The sequence below is a fragment of the Acinonyx jubatus genome, chromosome B3, assembly GCF_027475565.1.
Source record: "Acinonyx jubatus isolate Ajub_Pintada_27869175 chromosome B3, VMU_Ajub_asm_v1.0, whole genome shotgun sequence".
Lineage (NCBI taxonomy): Eukaryota > Metazoa > Chordata > Mammalia > Carnivora > Felidae > Acinonyx > Acinonyx jubatus.
In genome coordinates this window covers 69,933,280-69,960,068 of record NC_069386.1, presented here as the reverse complement: position 1 = coordinate 69,960,068, position 26,789 = coordinate 69,933,280, and the positions used below count along the sequence as shown (strand labels likewise).

The window sequence follows — 26,789 nt, the reverse complement described above, 5'->3', positions numbered from 1 at the left end:
AAGTCCAAAGGTTAGGAAATTATCCTAAAGGAACAAAATTGTTTACAGTAGGGCCATCTAAACAAGCATGTGTATAAATAGCTTGAATTAGCCTATGTTTGCTTGTGTTAAGTACTTGAACTCAAAAGGAAACTTGGTTTAAAAAGGTCATTCTAAAAATAGTGCAAGTAGCATCACTGTTCTATAAAGACACAAGTAGGTGAAGGGGGGGGGGGTTGTATCATTTCGGTACCTTTTAAGGTAAAGGAGGAGGGACTCTGCTTTTAACTCATTAGCCAATCAGACTCTGAGGCCACTTCTCAAAGCCACTTCCTGTCTCTCCACTTAGTCTCTCCGATTTGGTGGTGGGCTGGTGAGTATGCACTTAATTTTGCTCCCTGATTATTCTGAATTTCTTTTCCATTTGAGCCCTGTATCCTGATGGCAGGCCTTTTTTTTCAAGCAAACATTAGAGTGTGTGTGAGTCACAAGGCGATTAATTTCGGCTGTGTGGAGATTGGGAGAAGGCAGTGAAATGCTCTGCCTGGCTTATTTCCACGTGGGCCTCTGCAGCACTGGGTCTGCCTTCCTTCCCCGAGACCTGGTGACCCAGAAACAACGGACTCTGCTTCATGTACAGAGTCCCCGTGTTCCTGGAAAATACCTGGATTCCTTTTGCTTGGAGGGGCAGGTATTGTTATTATTCTGATGCTGTTTTGACTTAGATCTCCCTGGCCAGAGGGTAGACCTTGGGAAGAGGTTCAGACTACTACATTTTCTCTCGTGTCTGTAGAGCCCAGGCCCTCCCTGGGTTTGTGGGAGCTGTAGCGAACGTTGTTTTTTCCCTGGTCTTTGCTCAGAGCATTCATTATAGCTTTCTTAGTGAGCCTAGGCAGCAAACTCTGAAGTTAGATGATTTTAGTGAGCCCTCAGAGGAGCTCCCAATTTTAATGTCGCCACTGTAGTGAGGGTGCCCTAAAAAGCCTAAGAACTACTAAAGAAAAAATCAGGAGCCTTAGCTCGGGACAAGCCCAAATCAAATTCTAGCACTACAGTTTACTCCTCCAGTGACCTTGGGTAACTCAGTGGACCACTATGAGGCCCCGCTGTTGAAAATCAAAATATACGAAGGCCAGGCATTATAATAAATGTTATATACCTTCTAGAAGTAAGCAGTAAATTTATTTTGGATATATTTTTTCTTATAAAAAGTCTTGCCTGGTGACTTTGAGTGTAAATGGATTCCCATTTTTTTTTCCTCCTTGATATACATTAGTTTGAATACAATGTATGTGTTCATTATTCTTCCAGGCAGAAGATGTGAAAGAAATAAACTAGTGGAAGGAATGTAGTAATAGAATGTTGTAGACTTCTCAAAATCCTTATAATTCTTATGCTTTATTGTTAAATTAATGTTATTTTTTTGGAAAGTAATAGTTACATGGTTAAATTAAAAAGGGATCAAAGCGTGTATCATGAAGTCTCCTACGTCGCCTAATTTCTCTACCCAGTAACAGCATTAACAGTTTCTTATGTATACTTTCTGAGATATTTTATGTAAGTATAGGCAAATATATGTATTTTACCCTCCCCTCTTACATACTCTACCATGTATCTTACTTTTCCCACTTGAGATTTCCAAATGAATAAAGAACATCCATATTCTTTATGATGGTTACACAGTAATCTAATGTATGTGCATACCATAATTTAAGCTTTATTGGTGAATATTTAGGTAGTTTACAGTCTTGTTGTTTACCCCAAAATGAATAACCTTGTATATAAGTCAGTTGTCACATGCCACAGTTCAGTTGGGTTTGATATAGTTTATAAGGACTCTAAACATGCACTGCTTCCTGTTACTTATATTTATTTTGTACATGATGATAACTGGAAACCAACCAACACCATAAATGTCCTGATTGAGCAATAAAGGATTTTTTATCAAAAGCAAAACCACGCTGATGGCTTTTATGTGAATGGATCTTTGCCCACTTCAGTTTAAGGGATGGTTTGTTTTGCTGTGAACACATTTAATGTTGAGAAGGAATGGCAACATGAACCAGAGAAACCACATGGGCAGAAGGAGCATGTTTCCAGTGTCTACTTAGCAGAATGCATGCTGGATATCTTCCTGAAGTAACAGTGTTGAGTGAGTAAACTCATATTTTAGCATTAAGTTAGGGAAAACAGAAATGTTTTTTTGGGATGAAAATATGCAAAACAAAAGCTTCTGGGAATTCCACCAAAGCTTTTTTATTTTTATTTTTTAAGTCATAAAAGGGTAAGATCATGTCTTGTGAAACCTCTAGTTTTCCAGTTAGGAGTATCTTGGATTTGAAAGTGGACTTATTAGGGATGTGTCACTCCCATTAGGGAGTGACTTTCTGGGCTTCAAGATATTGTGAAAGTGAAATTTTTGGGCAGAATATCCCCATTCCTACTCATTAGCTGGTTGAGCTTGGACACTTAATAGAAACAACATGTTAAACAATTTAGTTGCATGTCAGCTACTGTGCAAAGTATTTTATGTTTATTTTACCTCATTTAATCTTCACAACAGTCCTAAGAGGTGGGTGGTATTTGTCCTCATTTTACACAAAGGGAAACCAAGGCTTAGAAAAGTTGCAAATAGGTGGGGGAGTCAAGCTCCAGTTTTGTCTGACTTCAAAATCCATTATGTTAACCACTAAGGTGCCAGCCATTAGTCTCCAAACCATGCTTACGGACCTATAAGATGGAGATGACCTATATTTGCAAAATGAGGCAATATATAGAAAGGGCTTTGTAAATTCTGAGATAGGTAAAGTATTATGAAATAGATAAAATATCAAGTTAACAGAGTAGACTTTTACTGGCTCTTGTATTCTGATTTCAAATTATTCTTTCCTGATGTTGTGATCCAAAGCCCTCAGGTAGTATTTCATTTGTGACCCTGGTGAAATAGTTGTCTTTTGGTATGAGCTGCATGGCCTGTCTGTGTTTCTGAGCTCCTCACTTTTATATATGCTCTGAGTGGATTCTGCTTGTACTGAGGTTAAAACCATTGGTATTTTGGGCTAAAATAGCTGACAGTGAGTGAGAAACAAACTTGGAATCTTTTCTGATAGTAGTGCCTTATAGAGCTATCTCTAAAAGAGAACTATGCCAAGTGACAGTGTAGCATTTAATTCCTATGCAGAATTTTGTTTTCCTTTTGCTTCAGTTTGAAGATGGAATCCATGGAGGAATGCAGGCCTGGGTCTTCGAAAGCCTATGTGCCAGCCCAGAAGTGGCACTGTGAAAGCATCTGTAACATCAATCAAGTGGGCTTGGATTTGGACATTCTCGGTAGGAATGGTTAAAGGCTGATGGGACCATAAAGCAAGTACTTGAACTTTGACTAAGATAATGCCTTAAAGTGTTCTCTGTGTCCCATGTCTATGTGTCTTTTCTATCTCAGAAAGATAGGTTCTTTAAATTACTGTTGATTCCCATAATCCTAGGCACACAGTGGGCATTGAGTAATTGGCATGGAACTGAATAGGCAATTGTCATCTTAGAAGCATCAGATTTGGTGTTATCAGTTTGTAGTTTATATCAGGTTTTCATGAAGCGTCTGTTCCCATACATAAAATGTATGTTTTGGTCATGAATACCAGAACTTAGAAGCTTTTACTTCTCACAGGGGACAAAATGAGTGGGTCATTGGTAGTTTATGGGGTATTTATAAAATATTTACTTGAGTTCCCTAAATGCTTAGTAATTATGAAATGGCCTTCATTGGTAGAATGCCATTGGTAGAACTGTAGAAACCTTGCACTTCATGTCTTATTACTTATGTTCCCTTAGTTAATCTAATATGCTGCTCATCTGAAAACAGCCTTAAATAATTAAAGTGTTATTCAACTGTCAGATGGGAGTAAAATAACACTTTGATTATATCTCTCAGGTACTTAAACCACCTCAGTTTCTTTCTGACCTACTGAGCCAGTATGTCATTCTCATTACATGCTAAAACCAACCATCTTCTGTAACTCTGCTTCCTATTTCTTGTAGGAAGAAGCATGGTGAAGTGGACAGAACTGAATTTAAATCCTCTTTAAAAAAAAATGTTTATGTACTTATTTTAGGGGGGGAGGGTCAGAGAGAGAATCGCAAGCAGGCTCCACATCATCTTGCAGAGCCTGATGTGGGGCTCGATCTCAGAACTCTTGAGATCATGGCTGGAGCTGAAATCAAATGTCTGGAGGCTTAACTGACGGCCACCCAGGTGTCCCTAAATCTTAGGTCTTAATAGCTCTTAATAGCTAGTTAATTTAATTTCTCTAAGCCTCAAATTTAACAATAAATATGGGATAATAAAGTTTGAGTAAAATGATTTTTAAAGTTTCTGACGAAATAGTAATTTGTTTTAAGCTTATTTATTTTGTGGGGTGCCTGGGTTAAGCATCTGGCTCTTGATTTTGGCTCAGGTCATGCGCTCATGGTTCTTGGGATCGAGCCCATTGTTGGGGTCTGTGCTGACATTGGGGAGCTTGCTTGGGATTTTCTCTCTCCTTTCACGATCCGCCCCTCCCCCACTCGTGCTCTCTCACTCTCTCTCTCTTAAAATAAATGAATAAACATTAAAAAAATTTATTTTGAGAGAGAGAGAGTGTACCCGTGTATGCACAAGAGGGGAAGGGGATAGGTAGGTAGAGAGTGAGAATGCCAAGCATGCTTCGCACTATCAGTGTGGAACCTCACATGGGTCTTGAACCCAGGAACCATCAGATCAAGACCTGAGCTGAAATCAAGAGTTGGATACTTAACCTACTGAGCCACCCAGGTGACCCCAGATAATTGGAATTTTTAAGAATGTTAGATACTACTTCCCTTTCTGTCAGCTTATTTTAGTCATACCCATCCTTTAAGGCACTGCTATCCAACAGAATTTTCTGTGATGGAAGTGTTCTATATTTGTATTCTGCATGGTAACCATTAGCCACACGTGGTTATTGAGCAATTAAAATGTGACTGAGGAATTTAATTTAAAATTTAACAGCTGTATGTGGTGTTACCTGTTGGGTAGTGCAATTTTTTTCTTGTGATGAGAATTATTTAATTTTTTTTAATGTTATTTTATTTTGGGGAGACAGAGAGAGAGAGAGAGAGAGAGAGACAGAACATGAGCGTGGGGAGGGTCAGAGAGAGAGAGGGAGACACAGAATCTGAAGCAGGCTCCAGGCTCTGAGCTGTCTGTCAGCACAGAGCCCTGATGTGGGGCTTGAGCTCACCAACCTTGGTATCATGACCTGAGCTGAAGTCAGGTGCTTAACCAACTAAGCCACCCAGGCGCCCCTTGACTTAAGTTTTTTTTAAGTTTATCTATTTTGAGAGAGGCAGAGAGAGTGTGAGTGGGGGAGGGGCAGAGAGATGGAGACTCACAAGCAAGGCTCTGTGCTGTCAATGCAGAGCCCAATGCTAGGCTCGAACTCAACAAACTGTGATCATGACCTGAGCTCAAATCAAGAGTTGGACACTTAATTAACTGAGGCACCCAGGCACCCTATGATGAGAACTTTTAAGATCTCTCTTAGCAACTTCCAAATATACAATATGGTATTATTTTAAGGCTCATTCAAGATACATAACTTTTTTCTTCATGAAGACTACTATGACCAATGATTCTTATTTTTTTTTTAACTTTTTTAAATGTTTATTTTTGACCCAGAGAGAGACAGAGCATGAGTGGGGGAGGGGCAGAGAGAGAGGGAGACACAGAATCCAAAGTAGACTCCAGGCTCTGCGCTATCAGCACAGAGCCCGACGCAGGGCTCAAACTCACAGACCGCAAGATCATGACCTAAGCTGAAGCCAGACGTTCAATCGACTGAGCCACCCAGGCACCCTGACCAATGATTCTTATTTTTAACAATCCTTGCTATACCACTTTTTGGTACTTCCCATGGACATTAATCTGCATCAGTCTTGTATTTCTAACTAGATTGTATCTGAGGTTATGGATTTTAAAATCTTCACATTGTTGTATGAAAAGGAACATGATAAAAATATAATAGTTTTAGTAAGTTTTAGATTATCATTAAATATAATACAAGAAACTTTCTAGTTAATAATAGGGAATAGTCTGAAGATTGCCTGCAGTGATGAGCTTTGTGTCTAGGCTTTCACCTGAAAGTTAGATTACACTGAAGCCTTGGAAGAGGAAATTATGCTTTCTTATATTGCCATCTTGTGGCTGCCTTGGGTTCTAAATGATACTAATTCAATTTTGCTATGTCAGGAAAGTTTTCTTTAGTTTGTTGTGATAAATTTTTACCAAAAGTAAACGTTAAATACAATCAGCATTGTCTCATGAAATTGAAACATGCTTTGATGAAAAAAAAGTTAACTATTTTGGATTACCTTCTCTCTCTCTCTCTCTTTTTTTAAGTATGCTCCATGCCCAATGTGGGGCTTGAACTCAAACCTTGAGATCAAGTTCCATGTTCTACTGACTAAGCCATGGGCCCAAGATTACCTTATTTATTTTATGAGTTCCTTGCTCTTTCCTTCTTTTTATTAAAAAAAATTTGTTCATTTTTGAGAGAGAGACAGACAGACAGACAGAGCATGAGCAGGGGAAGGGCAGAGAAAGAGGGAGACACAGAATCTGAAGCAGGCTCTAGGCTCTGAGCCGTCAGCACAGAGCCTGACACGGGACTTGAACTCACAAACCGTGAGATCATGACCTGAACCAAAGTCAGATACTTAACTAACTGAGCCACTCAGGCGCCCTTTTTTCCTTTCCTTATTTTTTCTTTCTTTTTTTTTTTTTTTAAAGGATTTTGTGAATCTAATGACTGGTTACAAGTATTTTCTGTAGTTGAACACCCTGTGGACTTGGAAAGGTTGGCAGTAACCCATGTCATTTATGCCCCATCTCACTGAATTTGTTCCCATAACTGCAAAGCTCTGGTTGCAGCCAGCACATGGCTCCTTCCTTTTCCATACTGTTCTCTTATTGTGAGACTCTGGACATGTAACTTTTGGAGTTTGGTTAAACTTATTGTACAGTTTTACCCAAACTTTTAAATTTATACAAGAATCTGAGCTTGTGTAAGAAGTCCTGTCCTAATGTGATACTGAGTTTGGGCATTTGGGCATTTCATGCCATTCATTCTCCAAATAGATGGGTCAATTTATATTACTGGTTGGAGATTGATACAAAGAATGGTTTTCCTTGAGGTTAATTTTCCTTGAGGCTATAGAGATGTGGCTTGGGAGTAGGCTGGTATGCATTCAAGTCCTGTAATCATAACCTTTATTATTTACTCTTTATTTTTCAGAGATGATGCATTTGGAAAGATGATATGCAGGTAGTTGGTAGATCGTGTGGTTCAACTAATTTCTAGATAGAAGCTGATGGATTTGATACCAGAGGTAAGTGTAAAAGAAAAGTCTTTTTACTTGATTTGGATTTCTAATCATCTAGTAAGTTTTGGGGCTCAGTGTCCTTAGTGGCTGGAATTTGGTAATTTGAAAAAGCCTTAGTTCTAACCTTAAGAGTGTCCTCCTAGTTTAGAGACGGGGAGCCTGTGGTGGTTTGCCCTTCATCAGTCACCTACAGTTTGCCATGATGAAATGCATGTTAAGTCCGTGTTTCAGCTGATCACCCTGATTAAACACATGCTCTGAGCAGACTAAAGCTAGGGCAAACACCTGGAGTTGAATTCTGCTTCTTGGAATTCTTACTGGGATCTAGCCCCCCCAGTCCCAGGTAAATCTTAAATCTTTGAATTACAGATCTGATACTACAACACTTTGTTGTGTGCTTTGACCTTTTGTGATATCTTCTTGAGATAGATAGAACCAGGGTCAAGAATCTTCCTCAGTGTAAACATTCAAACACTACAGAAAAAGCACTGATAACTGGTATAATTCTATCACCCACTTTACTTGGCGGTTTTTAACTAATCACTATTTTATTAATTTATATATAAGATTAAGAGGATTTCAGAGTTGGTTCAGTCAATTTTGTCAGGATCATAAAATGCAACACTATGTAGTCACTTAAAAGTTCTGATACAGGTTTACCTTTTTTGAAATGGAAGGATATTCAAGATACATTGAGTTAAAAACAAGTTATAGAGCAGTGTGCCTAATCCCTTTTATGCTTAAATATTTTCATATACTTATGTTTACTTCAGAAATTTTATGAAAGGATATACTCAATACTAGGGATTATTGTTTCTAGAATTGGATTCTAAGGGTGATCCTGTTACCCTGTGTTTTCTGACTTTATTATATTCATGTATTGTATTAATTGAACCTACACAGAACAGGCTTCTATTCTTTTTATCTGTGCCTGCATGCTTCAGCAGAGAATGGGGTACATCTGAGGGAGAAATACAGGAAATGCAAATAATCCAAAGTAACATTAGTACTTGAAATAGCTTTCAGCTTTGGCTATGTCTTTTTGCAGCAATGACGTTTCAGGAGACCAAAACTAGATCTGAGTCTGACTTCTTTCCCAGCTTGGAATTCTTGGGTGTTGTAAGTCCTGGATATACAACAGATGATGACAACATCTTTCTTTTGTGGTAAGGCTTATGTTGAAGCTGAGAAACTTTGACATACATATGAATCTTTGAAATTCAACTTTGTGGCTTCATGGCCAGCTGCTAAGTTGCTACAGATTTAATTTTTTAAAAGGTCAAAGATGTTGAGGTAGCATAGTATATTATGCATAGATTCTGGAGTGAGACTGAGTTCAAACCAATCCTTTGTCACTTAACAGCTATGTAACCTTGGCAAGTTTCTTAACATCTCAGTGTCTTAATATCTTATGAGAATAATAGTGCCAGATTCAAAAGAATAGTACGTCACTTTGAAGATTAGATAATAAATTTGTGGGCTTAGAACACTGCTTAAGCATATAGTGATCAATAGATATTACCTGTTTTTTTTTTTTATTGATGTTTATTCAGATAGAGACAGTGCAAGTGGGGGAGGGGCAGAGAAGGAAGGAGACACATAATCTGAAGCAGGCTCTAGGCTCTGAGTTGTCAGCATAGAGCCCGATGTGGGGCTCCAACCCATGAACCATGAGATCATGACCTGAGCCGAAGCTGGGCACTTAACCGACTGAGCCACCCAGGTGCCCCTAGATATTAGCTGTTTTATCATCAAAGTCCATGTGCATATTTATCTTAAACTATTCTACCTGGTGGTTTCTGATATCTTTATCTCCAGCACATAAAACCTAATTTAAAGTTCTAGAATTATGGTAATAAGTATGATAATCAGGACTAGTGTGTATCTCTATGTGACTGTTCCAATAACATTTCTTTAGTTGATTGATCTTGTTTTGGCACTGAGTTATTTATCATCCTATTCCTCATTTTGTCTTTTAGCTGGAGCAGATGATACTTGATGGTTCATTTAGCTCTTAATTGACTTTTCAAAAATTTAGATGTAGTGATTGATTCCTATTAAGACTGACTTGAAAAAAAAAGAATGACTTAATATCTTTATTTTTATAAATGTTTCTTAAAACATTTCTTAAAACATTCTTAAACATTAAAACATTCTTAAAACATTTATTAAAATGGTTGGAGATAAATTTTGATGGCTGTTCCTCTCACTGCTTAGAGCTTAGGTAGTGAGATTTTAGTCCATCATATATCCAAGCTGACTTGTTTTCACTCAGGGCACCATGGGGATGGGTTGGCCGTCCGTTAGTGTCTTCTGATTTTTGCGGAGTCAAACAATTACAAAGCAGATGGTGATTCTAGGTTAAGACAATGTACCTGTGATTGAAAAAATAAAACAAAACTAACATTAAAATATAAGGATGTATAAGTTTATTGACAATCATTTGACTGCAATAGTATTTGAATAGCACTGACCTAGGGCTATGAAAGAAAGTGGTTTAGTAAATTGAGAGTTTCTGAAACAATAACTCTGAAGTCATTCATGTTTACATTTTAAGTTGTTTAATCATTTTGTACTGATGAGTTTCTACTGATCAATTTTCTACCGAGTGGTTGCTTACACATTTTAGGTTAGTATTAAAAATGTATTTTTTGGGGTGCCTGGGTGGCTCAGTCGGTTAAGCGTCCGACTTCACCTCAGGTCATGATCTCACGGTTTATGAGCCCTGCATTGGGCTCTGTGCTGATAGCTCAGAGGCTGGAGCCTGCTTTGGATTCTGTGTGTCTTTCTCTGCTCCTCCCCTGCTTGTGCTCTCTCTCTCTCAAAGAATAAATAAACATTTTTAAAAAATGTATTTTTCTTCACAGCATGAAAGTAGATGGAAATTAAAGATGGAAACAGACTTTTCTCCTCAGAAAGGGTTTATAGAATCAACTTGCAGGGTGTCTGGTGGCTCAGTTGGTTAAGCATCCGATTTCAGCTCAGGTCATGAGCTCGAGGTCCGTGAGTTCGAGACCTGCATTGGGCTCTGTGCCAACAGCTCAGAACCTGAGACCTGCTTCGGTCTCTGCCCCTCCCCCACTCATGCTCTGTCTCTCTCTCAAAAATACACATTAACAAAATTTTTTTAAAAGAATGCAAGAAAATTAGTTAAAAAAACCTTGCAAAAATGTAAGAGGCAGGGAGAGTAAAATATTTTCTTTCATCATTCTTAGATTCTTTCTTTGCTAGATTGTAAACTCCATGAAAGCAGGAAAACTTCCTTATCTGTAATGCCTGGCCTAGAATAGATACTCAAAAATATGTGAAGTGAAACCTCCATTAGATATTTTTTTAAGTTCCTGGAAAATGGCACCCTTTTTAATGGCATTTTGGCAAGACATTTATTTACATGTAATAATTGGAACTTAAATTTTGACTCTGAAAAATGTATATATAGGTACATTGTATATATAGGTACATCTGGGTACCAGTGAGTCTACCTAAAAGTCTTAATACTTGGGGTGCCTGGCTGGCTTATTGGTAGAGCATGCTGCTCTTGATCTTAGTGTTGTGAGTTCAAGACCCAAGCTGGGTGTAGAGATTACTTTGATTATGATGCTTGATCCTTTAAGGGTCAATGAAGAATGGCTGCCAAAACAACCTGGGTTTGAGGAATAATTATATAAAAGCTTACATTTATGTATGTATGTATGTTTACTTATTTTTCTGAGAGAGAACCAGCAGCAAAGGGGCAGAGAGAGGGGGACAGAAGGTCCAAAGTGGGCTCTGTGCTGACAGTAGAGTCCAGTGCAGGGCCTGAACTCATGAACCATGAGATTATGACCTGAGCTGAAGTCGATTGAAGTCTTAACCGACTGAGCCACCCAGGCACAACAAAAGCTTACTGATATTTAATAGGATATCTTTTATTATGAGCATTTTATTTATAGCCTTAATTGGACATTTATCATTGATTTAAGTTTTACAGAGCACTCAGGTATGGTTAAAAAGTCATTATTTCTGCTTTATAGTTAATGTTGAAATACTTGTAATTGTTTTAGCTAAATTATACTTTAAAGAATTTTTTGCCCTACATAGTATATTTATATCCCTGAGGATATATTTTACTTGCAAGGGATATAACATACAAATTCAGGTATTGGAAGTCTAGTACTTATCCCTGTGATTTGAAATGAGATTTAATACTCATACTAGAATTATAGAAATGGTATGTCACTATAATAACTTCTGTTAGAATTTGAAATCTAATTTTTAGATTAAGATTCTTCCATTAAAATGAATATAAGTATCAAATTAGTTTAGATCATGCTAACATTCTAAGATTCAATAATAACAGGAGAAATTACTATTTTGAAATTTTTAGAGCAATGTGGTATATAAATACTCAGTATAGCTGATAGACACTTAATATCTACCCAAGATCAATATCAAACTTTATGATAAAAAAATCATTTTTGAAACGTGAAGATAATCTGTAATTAAATGGTATAAATGATGCGTAAGCACAAATTACAGAGTTTATCCAGATCCTTATATTAGGAAGAATGGATCAAACATCTATAAGTGAAAAGCAAAACTTTAAACCTATAGAAAAACAAGGAATATGATGAAATTGGAATAGACTTAAGCACCAAAAGGAAAGATTGATAAATTTGTATACAGTAAAATTAAAACTTAGGTTTACATACCATGTAATCAACAAAGGACTCCATAGAAATATAGAAATGATCAAAGGATATGAATGAGTAATTCACAGATGAGGATCTCTGAGTAGTCAGTCACCTGAAAAGATGCTTAATCTCACTAATAATCAAAGAATTGGCATGTTAAAACATTGAGATGCCATTTTACTGCCATCATAAGGGCAAAAATGAAAACAAAACCAGAAAAATGACACTTGCATATGTTGCTGAGTCTGAAGCAGTGTGCTCTCGTTTTTGCTGGTGGTAGTGAAATTTATTTGAAGTTGATTATACACAAATCCAGTCTCTGGGTATTATGTTCTATAGGAATTCTTGGCATGTGTATTCAAGAAGACATGTATAGAAAGTTTATTGAAGTATTGTTTTTAATTTTAAAAACCTGGAAGAAATGTCCATTAGAAGAATGGATACATTGTGGTAAATTTTTAGAATTTGGCTGTTAAAATGAATTCGTGCAAGGTATGTGTATTAACATGACTACATGTCAAAAACAGTTAATAAAATAGCAAAGCGATGCATACTATGATAAGTAGTTTTAGGACACGCAAAATAAGATTTTAGTAGTTTAAGGACATGCAAAACAAGATTGATATATACATATATACTAAAAGTATAAAAGCATGCATGAGAATGATAAATACCAAAATCTGGCTTGTTTACCTCTGGAGAGGTAGAAGAAAATGGGGAGGCTTCAGTTATATTTATAATATGTTACTTCATTTAAAAGAAAATCAAGTGTGAGAAAGATTTCAGTTTATTAAAGCTGCATGATGGTCATTCGTCACATTTTTTGTATGCTTGATATTTAATAATAAAAACCAATATTTAAAAAAAATTTAATGTTTATTTTTGAGAGAGAGACAGAGTATGAGTGGGGGAGAGGCAGAAAGAGAGGGGGACACAGAATCCAAAGCAGGCGCCACGCTCTGAGAGGTCAGCAGAGAGCCTGATCTGGGGCTCAAACTCACAAACCGGGAGATGATGACCTGAGCTGAAGTCTGATGCTTAACTGAGCCATCCAGGTACCCCAAAAACCAGTATTTTAAAAAGTTCTCTTTGGTGGATGGGTCTCTGTATCTCAGCCTTGATTGATTTTAGTAATCTCATCCCCAGGAGCACTCCAGAAAAGAGCCAGTGAAGGCAGTGAAAGGTTTGCCATAACAAGAGGACACAATGCCACTAAGAAGGAGGTTAGTTCAGTTCCTCGTGTTCCAGATAACTGGGATACTAAGTCTTTGTAGCCCCCTGCCCCTTTTTATTCTATCCGGCAAAATGTTGGCAAAAAAAAGTATACATACACACACATACACACCCACATAATATGTATATTATTCCTACAGGCTTTTAGCCAAATGGGTTGGAAATGTGACACGGACTCTAGAGGAAATTTGAGACTGACTTTGAAACTGACTTAGTTTTGAAACCCTAAGGTTTGGGGAATCAATGGTCTTGATGAAGAAGCAGGAAGAGATCATGTTGCAGTACAAAGGTAAGTTAGATCACAAAGTTAGGTACTGGCTGAATTTGAATGCTTTGTTTTCTAACTTTAGATTCCACAGTTTTGTAGTATATTTGGCATAGTTAAAATCAGGAAATGCATAAACTGCTCAGATGTGCAAAAGAGATGTTAGGGGTTTACACATGAACACCCACTTTTGTTTGAATCCAGTTTGTACCACCAGAATAAAGTTACCACTGTAAACTCTCAGACGACATTTTAGGAAATGTATACAAAGGCCAAGAGGACCCTTTCTAATTACTGTGGACAAGTTGGAAGTAGACAGAAAACTAGCCAAAAGTTGTGTAATTAGGATAGGTTTTGTTTGAAGAAGAAAGGGTTAGTATTAGAGATTTACAACCCATAAAGGGGTTTACAGGGCTTTGGTGTCCATTGTGTAGTATAGTATCTGTTACTACACATTATGTGGAGGTGGCTGCAAAAGACAGCATTAAGGCTTGTATTCTGAGGACCCCTCAAGCCCTCTTCAGCTGAGTTTCTAATTGAATTCCAATAGGCTTCTATAGATTGAGCAGAAGACCACGCAGTTTACACAGAACAGAAACGAAATTGGCAGGTGACAGCATTAGGGTAAAACAGGCACAAACATTTAAACAATTAAAAGTAGGTCCAGGAGAGCACACAGGCAGATCACCTCAAAAAAGCTGTGACCCCTGATCCTCTCCCTTCTAGATACATTTTTAAATGTATCTAGAAGATATGTGAAAGCTATAAAGATCCCTGTACCAAGATGGATAAAAAGTAAAATGGCAGAACTAGAATGTGGAGGTGATAGCTATCCAATTACAGGCGTCACATTTCCGGGACTTTTTCCTACTTAGGAAGTATGTGCTGCCCAGCCTGTCCTCCCCAAGTGTTTCTAGGACAAACACGCCTGTGTACTCAGAGGTTCTGTTAGCTTCTCAACTGCCTCTCGCCCCCTTGCCTGCTGTTACCTCGGGAGACTCTGACCTCAGCTGTTACACCCAGGAGGGCTAGGATGTTAACTCTTCTGCCAGTCGAGGGCAGTGAAGGGAACTCAATGGCTGTATCCATTGGGCTCCCAAGCGGGAAACCTAGACCACACTACGTGAGACTCGCACCCTCACAGCGCCTGATATGCGCCTGCGCCGGGAATACGTACCCAACCAAGTCTGGGTGCCACAGCCTGACCGGTCCCAGGATCCCGAGCGGTACGAAGCCCTGTGCCCGGTACCCGGCAGGCTCCGGGGCAACCCCGCGCATGCGCTCTCAGATGTAGTAAGAGCCGCAGGGCGAGACCTCCCTACAGTAGTTGCGGAATTGTGGCGGCAACAGTGTTTTCCCGCGCTTTATCTGGGCGCCTCAGGTTAGATATTTTATTTGTATTATTATTATTTTCTCCGTAGACCGCAGGAAGCAGGCCAACAACTCCAGAGTGAAGTTTCTGTGAGTCCTAATTCTCAAAAACTTGGCCCTCAGTAACTTGGACAGCTCACTAAATTGGCTTTATTCCCCCAGTCAGGGAAAATTGGGAATTAGCCGCTGCCCTCACTTTGCCGAGAAGGCTCGGGTTCGAAACGTCCCAGCTTTTCTGCTCGCCCCATGCCTATTAACCCTGCTGGAGGTAAAATAAGCCTTATAACTCCGGCTGCAAGGTGCCATTTACCTTTGGAGCCTACCTCAGCGGGTACTTTGGGGACAAAGGTGTCAGAGCGTCCTCGTCGACCCCTGTGACTGAGGCAACATTCTTGACAGAATTTATCGGTTGATAAATGTGAACATTTTTCCTTGGTGTATACTTGATGTGTCACAATTATTTCTTACAGTATATGATTTTGATATATCCACAATATTGCTGTCCAGTCTCGGTTAGTAAAACTCCAGTGAGAGTGGACGCTATATTGAAAAGTAACCTAAAAGTATTTATTTAGTTTTACATTTAAAAAAAAATTGCAAGGATAGCATTCAATAGTATTTGTGTTAATATTGAATGCTATCCTTGCAATTTGTTTGCAAGGAATTGTTTGATGATAAAGCAGCTTTTATACAGTTGTTCAGGTTTCATAATAGTCATTTGCTTGGACGAATTAAATTATTTTATACTAGCAGATTACTACCGGCTTTTTAGTTAAGGCAATGCAGGTAAAGAATCTGAGAAGTCCATGTATTATGAAAAACCTAAAAATGTAACGTAAAAGACACTTTGCACTAAAGAATGGTTGAAATCAGTGCCTGGACTTAAGTCTGCCAAGTGTGAGAAGTGACACTAAAATATGCTAGCAAACTATGGACGGTAATAAATTTGGCTTTTTTATTTAGGTTTTGAGGAATGGCGAAGGACGTAATTAACTTTTATTTGTTTGTACTTTGCAAAATGTTCCTAAACTTTATTTTCTATCTACATACTATTTTTGGCTTTAGTAAGATTTGGACCACTAGTGTCTTTAATTTGTTTCTTTAAAATTTTTTTTCATGGACTTTCTAGCGGTTTACACAAAAGAACACAGTTAATATTGAGTGACATCAGTGTAACATTGATTATAATTACAAAAACAATACATTATTTTATCATAATTAAATGAAAACATGGTCTGTTTATTTACTATTTATTTCATTTTCACTAAAAGTTGACTTATTTGGCCTTTTCATTTACCGCTTATTAGGATTCTTTTCAGCATCTGGAGACTTCACTTTCTATTATGTCTTTGTGTGAAGACATGCTGCTTTGTAATTATCGCAAGTGTCGTCTCAAACTCTCTGGTTATGCGTGGGTCACTGCCTGCTCTCACATCTTCTGTGATCAGCATGGCAGTGGTGAGTTTAGTCGTTCACCAGCTATCTGCCCTGCCTGCAACAGTACCCTTTCTGGAAAGCTAGACATTGTCCGCACAGAACTCAGTCCATCAGAGGAATATAAAGCCATGGTATTGGCAGGACTTCGACCAGAGATTGTGTTGGACATCAGCTCCCGTGCACTGGCCTTCTGGACGTATCAGGTTAGTGCTTAGGCTAGTTTTTCTGGACAGTATGATTTGAGGCATGTGGAAGCTTCTAATGTTTTTCCTTCACTGTGTTTGTATTTATTTTTTGTGAATATATAGAAAACTTTCTTTTTAATAATTTTTTTTTTTTCAAAAGCAATATGTTTAGGGGTCCCTGAGTGGCTCAGTTGGTTAAACATCCAACTTTGGCACAGGTCATGATTTTGTGGTTTGTTGTCTCTGCTCCACCCCTGCTCACACTCTGTCTCTGTCTCTCTCCCAAAAATAAATAAACACTAAAAAAATTTAAAAAGGTCATATGTTTCCTTTTGGAAATCCAAAGGGAAGAAAATAAAAAAAATCACCCATAATTCCATAACTTGGAGATCATTGTTGATATTTTTGTGTATTACTGGACTTTTTTTGTGCATAAATATGTTTTACATATATATATTTTTTGTCCCAAAGTAGGATAATATCAGTTAAAGCTGACAATATATTATGATTACTAAGATATTTTAGTATTTTTAAATTAGTTATTTTATAATCATAATTTTAAGTCGTATCATAAATTACTTCCAAGTTATAAAAAAATGTGATGAGCATTCTTATCAAATTCACGTATTTAATTATTTGCTAATATTAAATTCCTGAAAGTGGATGAATACATATTTCAAAGTTTTAAAAATTGCAGTTAATTAATTTAACTTATAAAAGATTTTATTTTTAAGTAATCTCTGCTCAACGTGAGGCTTAAACTCACAACCCTGAGATCAAGAGTTGCATGCTTTACCGACTGAACCAGCCAAGTGCTCCCCAAATTGCAGTATTTTAAAATTGTCCTCCAGTTAGGACCTTTTGTGTCCCTTAAATGTATGAGGGTGCCTGATTGTTCATATTTCTACTCACCAATTAGATAATGAGTAGAGTAAAATCTTGTTTAAATATGCACTTCTTAGATGACGGTTAGCTGAAAACATTTTCCTGTATGCATGTATTTTTATGAATTGCCTGTTTTAGTTTGCTTATTTCACTTGCTGTAGGTTTTTTCCCTATTGATTTGTAAGAATTCTCTCTCTCTTTTTTAATGTGTATGCATTTTTGAAAGAGAGACATAGCATGAGTGGGGGAGGAGCAGAGAGAGGGAGAAATAGAATCTGAAGCAGGCTCCAGTCTCTGGGCTGTCAGCACAGAGCCCAACGTGGGGCTTGAACTCACAAACTGAGATCATGACCTGAGCTGAAGTCAGATGCCCAACTGACTGAGCCACCAGGTACTACAAAAATTCTTTATATGTACGTAACTCAGATATTGCAAGATATTATCTCTTTTTTTATTTATCTTTTATTAGTCTTTTTTTTTAATATAATAGAAATGTCTCATAATTTTTTTCTAGTTTATTAAAACCACTGTGATGAGCATCCTTATTACCAAGTTCACATCCTTAACTCATGATTTCTGGTACCTTCTTAGAAAGACTTCCCTGTGGAGAACTTTAATCGTGTCCTTGAGTATATTGTATATCTTGCATATACATTTATAATGCTTTTTAAAGATTTTGCTTGTCAACAAGTTAATCCTTTCATTATATTTTTCTGGATAAGGCATCCCTCTTATATGCTCCTGTATCTTATGTGTACTTTATTGTATTATTTATATGGTGTTATAATTATCTGCATACTTGTTCATGTCTTCTAGTTGGGAGAGTTCTTTATGTCAAGTTTTGATACTTTATCTCTGGGTCCTGAGTGACCATCATAGTTACTGGTCTTAAGTCTCAGTAAATATTTATTGACTGAATGAATAGACACTATATCTTAAAGTGGATTCCTATTTGGGGGATAGTACTGATTGAACATGAATGTGTTACTGTTTTCATCTTTTCAAATATGGTAGAAAGCAGTGAATGAGTAAGGTAGTCAGAAATAAATTTTTTTTTTCCTATTTAGTTATTCAACAAATATTTTCTGGAAACATTTATATTTTATGCACCTTCTTAGGTACTGAGTATACAGTAATGAACAAAATGTATGAGTTTCAAGAAGGCTACAGTTTAGTGGTGATAAAGATTAAAAAACCCCAGACATTTATAATGTATTTGTAATGTGTACATTATAAGGAAAGTACAGAGTGCTGTGGGACTACATAGAAGGGACTGGTAACCCAGACTTGGTGGAGTTACATCACACTATATTGAATGCGCAAATTAAAAAAAATTTAGAGGTGAGTGCTCATATTTCATTCTTGTCAATATATAAAGGATAGTGAATCCAAAGATAAGCTAAAATTTGTGTCTGTATATAGTAGTTGTGTATGTGTAACAAACTTAATGGCTTAATCAACAAATTTAGTGGCTTAAAACAACATGTTTATTATCTCAGTTTGTATAGGTCAAGAGTTCAGGCATAGACTCTGCTCAGATTCTCAAAACTATAATCAAGGTGTTGACAGGGGCTACAGTATGGCCAACTGAGGAAAGATCTGCTTCCAAGCTCATGCTGGCAGCATTCACTTCCTAGTGGAATGTGAAACTGAGGGCCATATTTTTTGTTACTTTTTTAAAATGATTTTATTCTTTATTTTATTTTTTAAATTTTTTAATGTTTATTTGCTTTTGAGAGAAAGAGAACAGAGGTGTGAGTCGGGGAGGGGCAAAGAGAAGGAGACACAGAATCTGAAGCAGGCCCCAGGCTCTGAGCTGTCAGCACAGAGCCTGATGTGGGGCTCGAACTCACAGACCATGAGATCATGACCTGAGCTGAAGTCGGGCGCTTACCTGACTGAGTCATCCAGATGCCCCGAAGGGACTTTATTTTTAAAGCAGTTTTAGGTTTATAGCACAATTAAGAGGAAGATGGAGAGATTTCCCATATATTTGTTGTCTTCGATACATGTGTAGTCCTCCATTCTCAACATCTGCCACCGCGATGGTACATTTGTTTTTAATGATGGACCTACATTGACATGTCACTATCATACAAAGTCCATAGTTTACATTAGGGTTCTCTCTGTGCTATATATATGCTGTGAATTTGGACAAATGTATAATGACTTATATGCACCATGATAATATCATCCAGAGTAGTTTCACTGCTCTAAAGATCTGTGCACCAACTTTATCCCTCCTTTCCCCTAACCCCTGGAAACCACTGATCTTTTTACTATTTCCATAGTTTTGCCTTTTTCAGACTGTCACACAGTTGGAATCCTACAGTTTGTAGTCTTTTTCATTGGCTTCTTTTTTTTTTTTTTTTAATTTTTTTAAGGTTTATTCATTTTTCATAGATCGACAGAGGCAGAGTGTGAGGTGGGGAGAGGCAGAGAGGGAGACACAGAAGCTGAAGCAGGCTCCGGGCTTTGAGCTGTTGGCACAGAGCCTGACACAGGGCTCGAACTCACAGACCGTGAGATCATGACCTGAGCTGAAGTCTGACGCTTAACCGACTGAGCCACCCAGGCGCTCCATTGGCTTCTTTAACTTAGTAATACTCATTTAAATTTTCTCTGTTTTTTCATGTCTTGATAGTTCATATCCTTTTAATGTTAATACTATTCTGTTGTTAGATTTTACACAGTTTATTTATCCACTCACCTCTGAAGGACAATTTGGTTGCTTACAAGTGTTGGTAATAATGAATAAAGCTGCTATAAACATTTGTGTGCAAGACATGTTTTCAGTTCCTTTGGATAAATACCAAAGAGCATGATTTCTGGAATGTATAGTAAGAGTATGTTTGGTTTTATAAGAAACTGCTGTTTTATAAGGAATCTGTCTTACAAGAAATCTGTCTTCCAAAATGGCTGTAACTTTGCATTCCTACCATCAATGAAGGAGAGTTCCTTTTGCTCCACATCCTTGCTAGTTATCAGTGTTCTGGATTTGGGCCATTCTAATAGGTGTGTAGTAGTATCTCGTTTTAATTTGCATTTACCTGATGACATGATATGGGATATCTTTTCTTTTTTTTAATTTTATTTTTTAAAATTTACATCCAAATTAGTTAGCATATAGTGCAACAATGATTTCAGGAGCAGATTCCTTAATGCCCGTTACCCATTTAGCCCATCCCCCCTCCCACAACCCCTCCAGTAACCCTCAGTTTGTTCTCCATATTTACGAGTCTCTTCTGCTTTGTCCCCCTCCCTGTTTTTATATTATTTTTGTTTCCCTTTCCTTCTGTTCATCTGTTTTGTGTCTTAACGTCCTCATATGAGTGAAGTCATATATTTGTCTTTCTCTGCCTGACTAATTTCACTTAGCATAATACCCTCCAGTTCCATTCACGTAGTTGCAAATGGTAAGATTTCATTCTTTTTGATTGCTGAGTAATACTCCATTGTATATACATGTATACCACATCTTCTTTATTCATTCATCCATCGATGGACATTTGGGCTCTTTCCATACTTTGGCTATTGTTGATAGTGCTGCTATAAACATGGGGGTGCATGTGTCCCTTTGAAAGAGCACACCTGTATCCCTTGGATACATGCCTAGTAGTGCAATTGCTGGGTCGTAGGTATTTCTATCTTTAGTTTTTTGAGGCACCTCCATACTGTTTTCCAGAGTGGCTGCACCAGCTTGCATTGCCACCAACAATGCAAAAGAGATCCTCTTTCTCCACATCCTCGCCAACATCTGTTGTTGCCTGAGTTGTTCATGTTAGCCATTCTGACAGGTGTCAGGTGGTATCTCATTGTGGTTTTGATTTGTATTTCCCTGATGATGAGTGATGTTGAGCATTTTTTCATGTGTCGGTTGGCCATCTGGATATCTTCCTTGGAGAAGTGGCTATTCATGTCTTTTGCCTATTTCTTCACTGGATTATTTGATTTTTGAGTGTTGAGTTTGATCAGTTCTTTATAGATTTTGGATATTAACCCTTTATCTGATATGTCATTTGCAAAAAGCTTCTCCCATTCTGTCGGTTGCCATTTAGTTTTGCTGATTGTTTCCTTCACTGTGCAGAAGCTTTTTATTTTGATGAGGTCCTAGTAGTTCATTTTTGCTTTTGTTTCCCTTGCTTCTGGAGACGTGTTGAGTAAGAAGTTGCTGCGGCCAAGATCAAAGAGGTTTGTGTCTTCTTTCTCCTCAAGGATTTTGATGGCTTCCTGTCTTACATTGAGGTCTTTCATCCATTTTGAGTTTATTTTTGTGTATAGTGTAAGAAAGTGGTCCATCCAGGTTCATTCTTCTGCATGTCGCTGTCCAGTTTTCCCAGCACCACTTGCTGACGAGACTGTCTTTATTCCATTGGATATTCTTTCCTGCTTTGTCAAAGATGAGTTGGCCATATGTTTGTAGGTCCATTTCTGGGTTCTCTGTTCTGTTCCATTGATCTGAGTGTCTGTTCTTGTGCCAGTACCATACTGTCTTGATGATTACAGCTTTGTCGGGGTATCTTTTCATATGCTTACTTCACATCTGTTTATTTTCTTTGGTGAAATGTCTATTAAGGTTTGTGACTGATTTTTTTTTTTTTTTAAGTTTTTAATGTTTATGCATTTTTGAGACAGAGAGAGACAGAGTGTGAGCAGGGGAGGGGCAGAGGGAGACAAGAATCAGAAACAGGCTCCAGGCACCCAGCTGTCAGCACAAAGCCTGATGCGGGGCTCGAACTCACAAACTGCAAGATCATGACATGAACTTAAGTCAGCTGCTCAACTGACTGAGCCACCCAAGTGCCCGCCCCTGTGACTGATTTTTTAAGTTGGGTTATTTATTGTTGAGTTCTAAGAGTTCTTTGTATGTTTTGGATAACAGACTTATCATGTCTTTTTTTTTTTTTTTTTTTTTTTGAGAGAGAAAGCGTGGGGGGCAGAGAGAGAGGGAGACAGGATCTGAAGGGAGCTCGAACTTATAAACCATGAGATCATGACCTGAGCCAAAGTTGGATGCTTAAATGACCAAGCCACCTAGGTGCCCCCAGATATTTTCTCTCAGTCTATGGCTTGTCTTTTCATTCTCTTGACATTGACTTTTGCAGAGCAGAAATTTTCAACTTTAATGAAATCTAGCTCATCAGTTCTTTCTTTTAGAGATTGTGCTTTTTTGTGTTGCATCTAAAAAGTCACCATTAAACCCAAGATCATTTAGATTTTCTCCTCTGTTATCTTATAGGAATCTTATAGTTTTGTGTTTACATTAGTTCTGTGATCCATTTTGAGTTAATTTTTGTGAAGGTTGTGTACAGTCTTATGTTTAGATTCATTATGACCTCAGTAGTGTGCTGGCTGTTGCTCAAAGGCTGTACTCAATTACTTGCCTTGGCCTTTGCAACATGGCTACTTGCTTTTACAAAGCTAGCAAGAGAGTGTGCTAAGGCCGACTTTATAGTCTTATGTAATGTCAAGCAGCATCTTTTCATTTTACCTGTATTCTTGTCACAGCTTCTGCCCACATTGTAGGAGAGAATCTAAGTACAAGGAGACAGGGATAATTGGAGACTGTCTTATCTGTTCTCCATATTATGGATTACTTGAAATATGACATCCATATTTTTTAAAAATACTAAGACTACATGTCACTTTTCAGGGTTAGATACTTTTGTTGGTATAATGGTAGCAGTTTGAGAATATTCCTCCAGAGTTTTTTCTTATGCGTTTAGTGACATGGTGTATTATTTTCTATAATAACCATCCAATTGTACATCTAGTTTGCTTCTTAATGTGGTTCTAAATGTTAAATTAGTAATGTCCTGGTGTAAATCTTTTTGTGTAAAGTTTTATGATATATAACTTTGTACTTATTACCTTAAAAATCTCCTTTTCTCTCGGGGCAGGTACATCAGGAGCGTCTCTATCAAGAGTACAATTTCAGCAAGGCTGAGGGCCATCTGAAACAGATGGAGAAGATATATACTCAGCAGATACAGAGTAAGGATGTAGAATTGACCTCTATGAAGGGGGAAGTCACCTCCATGAAGAAAGTGCTGGAAGAATATAAGAAAAAGTTCAGTGACATCTCTGAGAAACTTATGGAGCGAAATCGTCAGTATCAAAAGCTCCAAGGCCTGTATGATAGCCTTAGGCTGCGAAACATCACTATTGCTAACCAAGAAAGTATGCTGGAACCATCCATGATTGCACAATCTGGTGTTCTTGGCTTTCCATTAGGTAAGAAAGGACATATAATATTCAATAACTGTTCTTTAAATCTTTCACATTGTGTTCTGCACAGTTCTAGAAAGTCAGTGGAGACTCCAAAGGCCTAGAGTGGTGATAGGTTCCAGATTCCTTATCCAGGTCTAAACATGTACATCTTTGCTTTTATTTATTTTTATTTGCTTGTGGTTAAGTTACATCTTCATTGTAAACAGTAAATCTCTTCAAAATAGTTTGCAAATTGATACTTTAAGTGAAAAGCTGTTTCCTTGCAGTAATATTAGTTGCCAGTTTTTGATTCCTTACTAAGGACTAGATACTGTTATAATATTACATATATTCATTTTATTTTTAAAACTTTGTGAAGTAGTTATTACCCTTATTTTACAGATGAGAAAACTGAGGCACAGAAAGTTCAAGTAAATTAGTCAAGTTACAGAACTATCTTCAGAGCCCACACTCAACCATTTCCTATCCTCAAGAAGTCCATGTTTCATTTTCTTTCACATGGCAATACTGATTGCACAGTACTTAAGTTATTGTTGGTTTGCTTTTGTTCATTCATCAAGTATTTATCAAACATATTTCATGTACTAGTCTGCTAGACATAATCCTAGGCAATGAGAATATAAGGATTATGCAGATAGGATTCCTGCTTTCTGGAAGTGCACAATCTAGGAAGTTACCAGTTCTTTTCTGCTTGTTAGGTACCTTGACAGATACAATGAAACTCCTGTCTCTTCCTGAGTTCTCTTTTATACTATTCTTGATATAATAGAATCCAAGTGATTTTTGCTATGCTATTAGTATAAATTAGTTTTGGAATGTAAAAAAGTGAAGTTTCATGTGCTTAATTTCCTAAATACATGTTTTTTGAATTACAGCCTGAGGAAAAACATTTAGTAGGGGAAGAGATGTCCTAGAAAAGGCAGGAAGTGATAAGGTGAAGAATATCAGATATAAGAATTGAAGCAAAAACAAGTTTTTGCTTAAATTTCAGTTAATCATAATTATAATTTAGTCAGTGTTATTGTATATTAACATTATAGATATTTTTTCCTTGTTACAATCCACATTTATGTTGATTTCTTTATATTCATCAGTTCTTTCCTGTTTCACTTTTTATGCACACTTAACCTTTTTTTTTTAACTTTTTTTTTTTTAATTTATTTTTGAGAGAGAGTGAGAGAGTGCAAGCAGGGGAGGGTCAGAGAGAGGGACACACAGAGTCTGAAGCAGGCTCCAGGCTCTGAGCTGTCAGCACAGAGCCCGATGTGGGGCTTGAACTCACGAGCCGTGAGATCATGACCTGAGCCGAAGTTGGACGCTTCACTGACTGAGCCACCCAGGTGCCCCTTAACCTTTCTACTTTTATCTCTTGTTACAGCTGTTGGCTTGAAGCATGTTTATAGTCAGCATTCTCTTTTAGTTACATACTCCATTTAAAACTTGTAGAAGCCAAAGAATGGTTCAGTGGAAGTTGTTACATGTTTATTTAATCAGATCTATTGTCTGATTTTTTTTTTAATGTTATTCTAATCTTGGACTGTGAGTATGTGCCAGTTTTTCATAGTTGATATATATTTCCTGCTTATGGCAGTATTTAAAAAAAATTTTATTCTAGAGGCTCCTGGTGGCTCAGTCAGTTAAGCGTCCAACTCTTGATTTTGGGTCAGGTCATGATCTCATGGTTGTGAGACTGAGCCCTGCATTGGGCTCCTCACCAGATGGGCATGCTGAAGATTCTCTCTCTCCCTCTGTATGTACCCCCCCTGCTAGGTGCACTCTCTCTCTCTCAAAAATAAAATAAAAATAAGTAAATAAATAAAATTATTCTTAAAGAACCTGGGACAAAAGGCTTTATACACACGCGTGCACGCGCGCACACACACACACACACACACACACACACACACACAAACAATATTCCTTTGAATTAGATTACATAGATAATGAATGAAATTATGAATTGTAAATTCTGGCTATACTAAAAACATTTCACTGTAAAATTACTTTTGGTGATGAGTTCATAGCTACCGGAAAGTGCATCACAGCAGAAGGTATAGTATATACTGTAGTTGGGAGAGGGAGTAGGAGCCATCATAACCCTTTTCTCTATCCAATATTAAGTTTATATTTTACTGTCTCATAGGAATTGATTCTGTTAAAATATTTATTAAATGAATTTTGTCTTTTTGTACCTAAAGATCTGTAAGTAAATGATGCTTAAGTTTTCCCCTTATTTTTTTCCTAGGGAACAACTCCAAGTTTCCTTTCGACAGTACACCAGTTCAAAATCGGGGTGGTGGAGATGGAGATTTTCAGTTCAGACCATTTTTTGTGGCTTCTCCCACAGCACCTGAACCCAGCAACAGCTTTTTTAGTTTTGCCTCCCCAGGTCGTGAAGTAGAGCAGCAGCAAATCTCTAGCAGGGCCTTTAAAGTGAAAAGAATTTAGCTCATTTTACAGAATGTTTCTCTTATCACTTTCAGTGGTCTCATTTAGCAAATTACCTTTATTCTAGTTAGGGTAGGAGTCCCCATCATTGTGCTGTTATATTTTTATGAGAGACTCAGTGTCTGTAGGAATGGCTTTAGAGTCTAGTTTCTTTTTCTGTTTCCATTATTTAAGACATGAGCATTATATTAAACTCAATTTTATTGTGAACTGTTAAGTTTTCACCAGCAATGAAAAGGGTATAATATTTTTGACTGTTTTGTAGATCACCATTTGTTTTCTTTCTGGACTACATGCTTATTTATGATGTATGTGTATATAAGCACTGTGGTATATGTCTACATGTCACTTTGGGTTCTGGTATTTATGCATATATGTATATATGTGTTCCTTTATATTGGTATTTTGCTGTATTTGCCAGTGTATTTATAAGAAGATTTTGGTCTCTGGAAATGGCAGGTGAATCTGTAGCTCGTTATTTGGCCATGTATATCTATTTGTATATATTTATTTATTTGCCCTTGTGTTAGTTTGTGGAGGTGTGTTCATGTCAGTGAATGAGAGTACAATTTGATGCATGTATATAAGTCTTATATTTCTTTTTTAAAATGATTCATATTGATAAAGTTATTTTGTAAAGTTGATTTTTGGCATTTATTTTAAAATGAAATTACTTTTTCTTTA

General features: G+C 37.3%; 1 protein-coding gene and 2 non-coding genes across 7 annotated transcripts; all 3 read left to right on the top strand.

The window, feature by feature from the left end:
- Positions 1-282: 282 nt before the first annotated feature.
- CCNB1IP1 (cyclin B1 interacting protein 1) lies at positions 283-26,789 on the top strand. 5 transcript variants are annotated; one of them, XM_015068196.3, is made up of 9 exons: positions 283-352; positions 3,185-3,309; positions 7,290-7,383; positions 8,426-8,543; positions 13,197-13,273; positions 13,424-13,572; positions 16,227-16,559; positions 23,327-23,660; positions 25,903-26,789. In XM_015068196.3, exons 7-9 carry the CDS (start codon positions 16,263-16,265, stop codon positions 26,103-26,105), a joined length of 834 nt encoding a protein of 277 aa, XP_014923682.1. In that variant the 5' UTR covers positions 283-352; positions 3,185-3,309; positions 7,290-7,383; positions 8,426-8,543; positions 13,197-13,273; positions 13,424-13,572; positions 16,227-16,262; the 3' UTR covers positions 26,106-26,789. The 5 variants fall into 5 exon arrangements, with proteins under 5 accessions (XP_014923682.1, XP_053080203.1, XP_053080202.1 ...); XM_053224228.1 differs by lacking the exon at positions 283-352 and adding an exon at positions 367-670; XM_053224227.1 differs by lacking the exon at positions 283-352 and adding an exon at positions 367-2,131.
- Positions 7,569-7,645, top strand: LOC113601698 (small nucleolar RNA SNORD126). The gene has a single exon (XR_003422981.1). It is a non-coding gene; the product is annotated as a small nucleolar RNA SNORD126 (small nucleolar RNA).
- LOC113601694 (small nucleolar RNA SNORA79) lies at positions 9,569-9,715 on the top strand. The gene has a single exon (XR_003422978.1). It is a non-coding gene; the product is annotated as a small nucleolar RNA SNORA79 (small nucleolar RNA).

Bases quoted from the DNA above. Each gene is read 5' to 3' on its own strand.
- CCNB1IP1 (XM_015068196.3), top strand. From the start codon at position 16,263: ATGTCTTTGTGTGAAGACATGCTGCTTTGTAATTATCGCAAGTGTCGT. The intron at 16,560-23,326 runs GTTAGTGCTTAG...CTCTCGGGGCAG, and splicing joins TGGCCTTCTGGACGTATCAG to GTACATCAGGAGCGTCTCTA. The intron at 23,661-25,902 runs GTAAGAAAGGAC...TTTTTTTCCTAG, and splicing joins TGTTCTTGGCTTTCCATTAG to GGAACAACTCCAAGTTTCCT.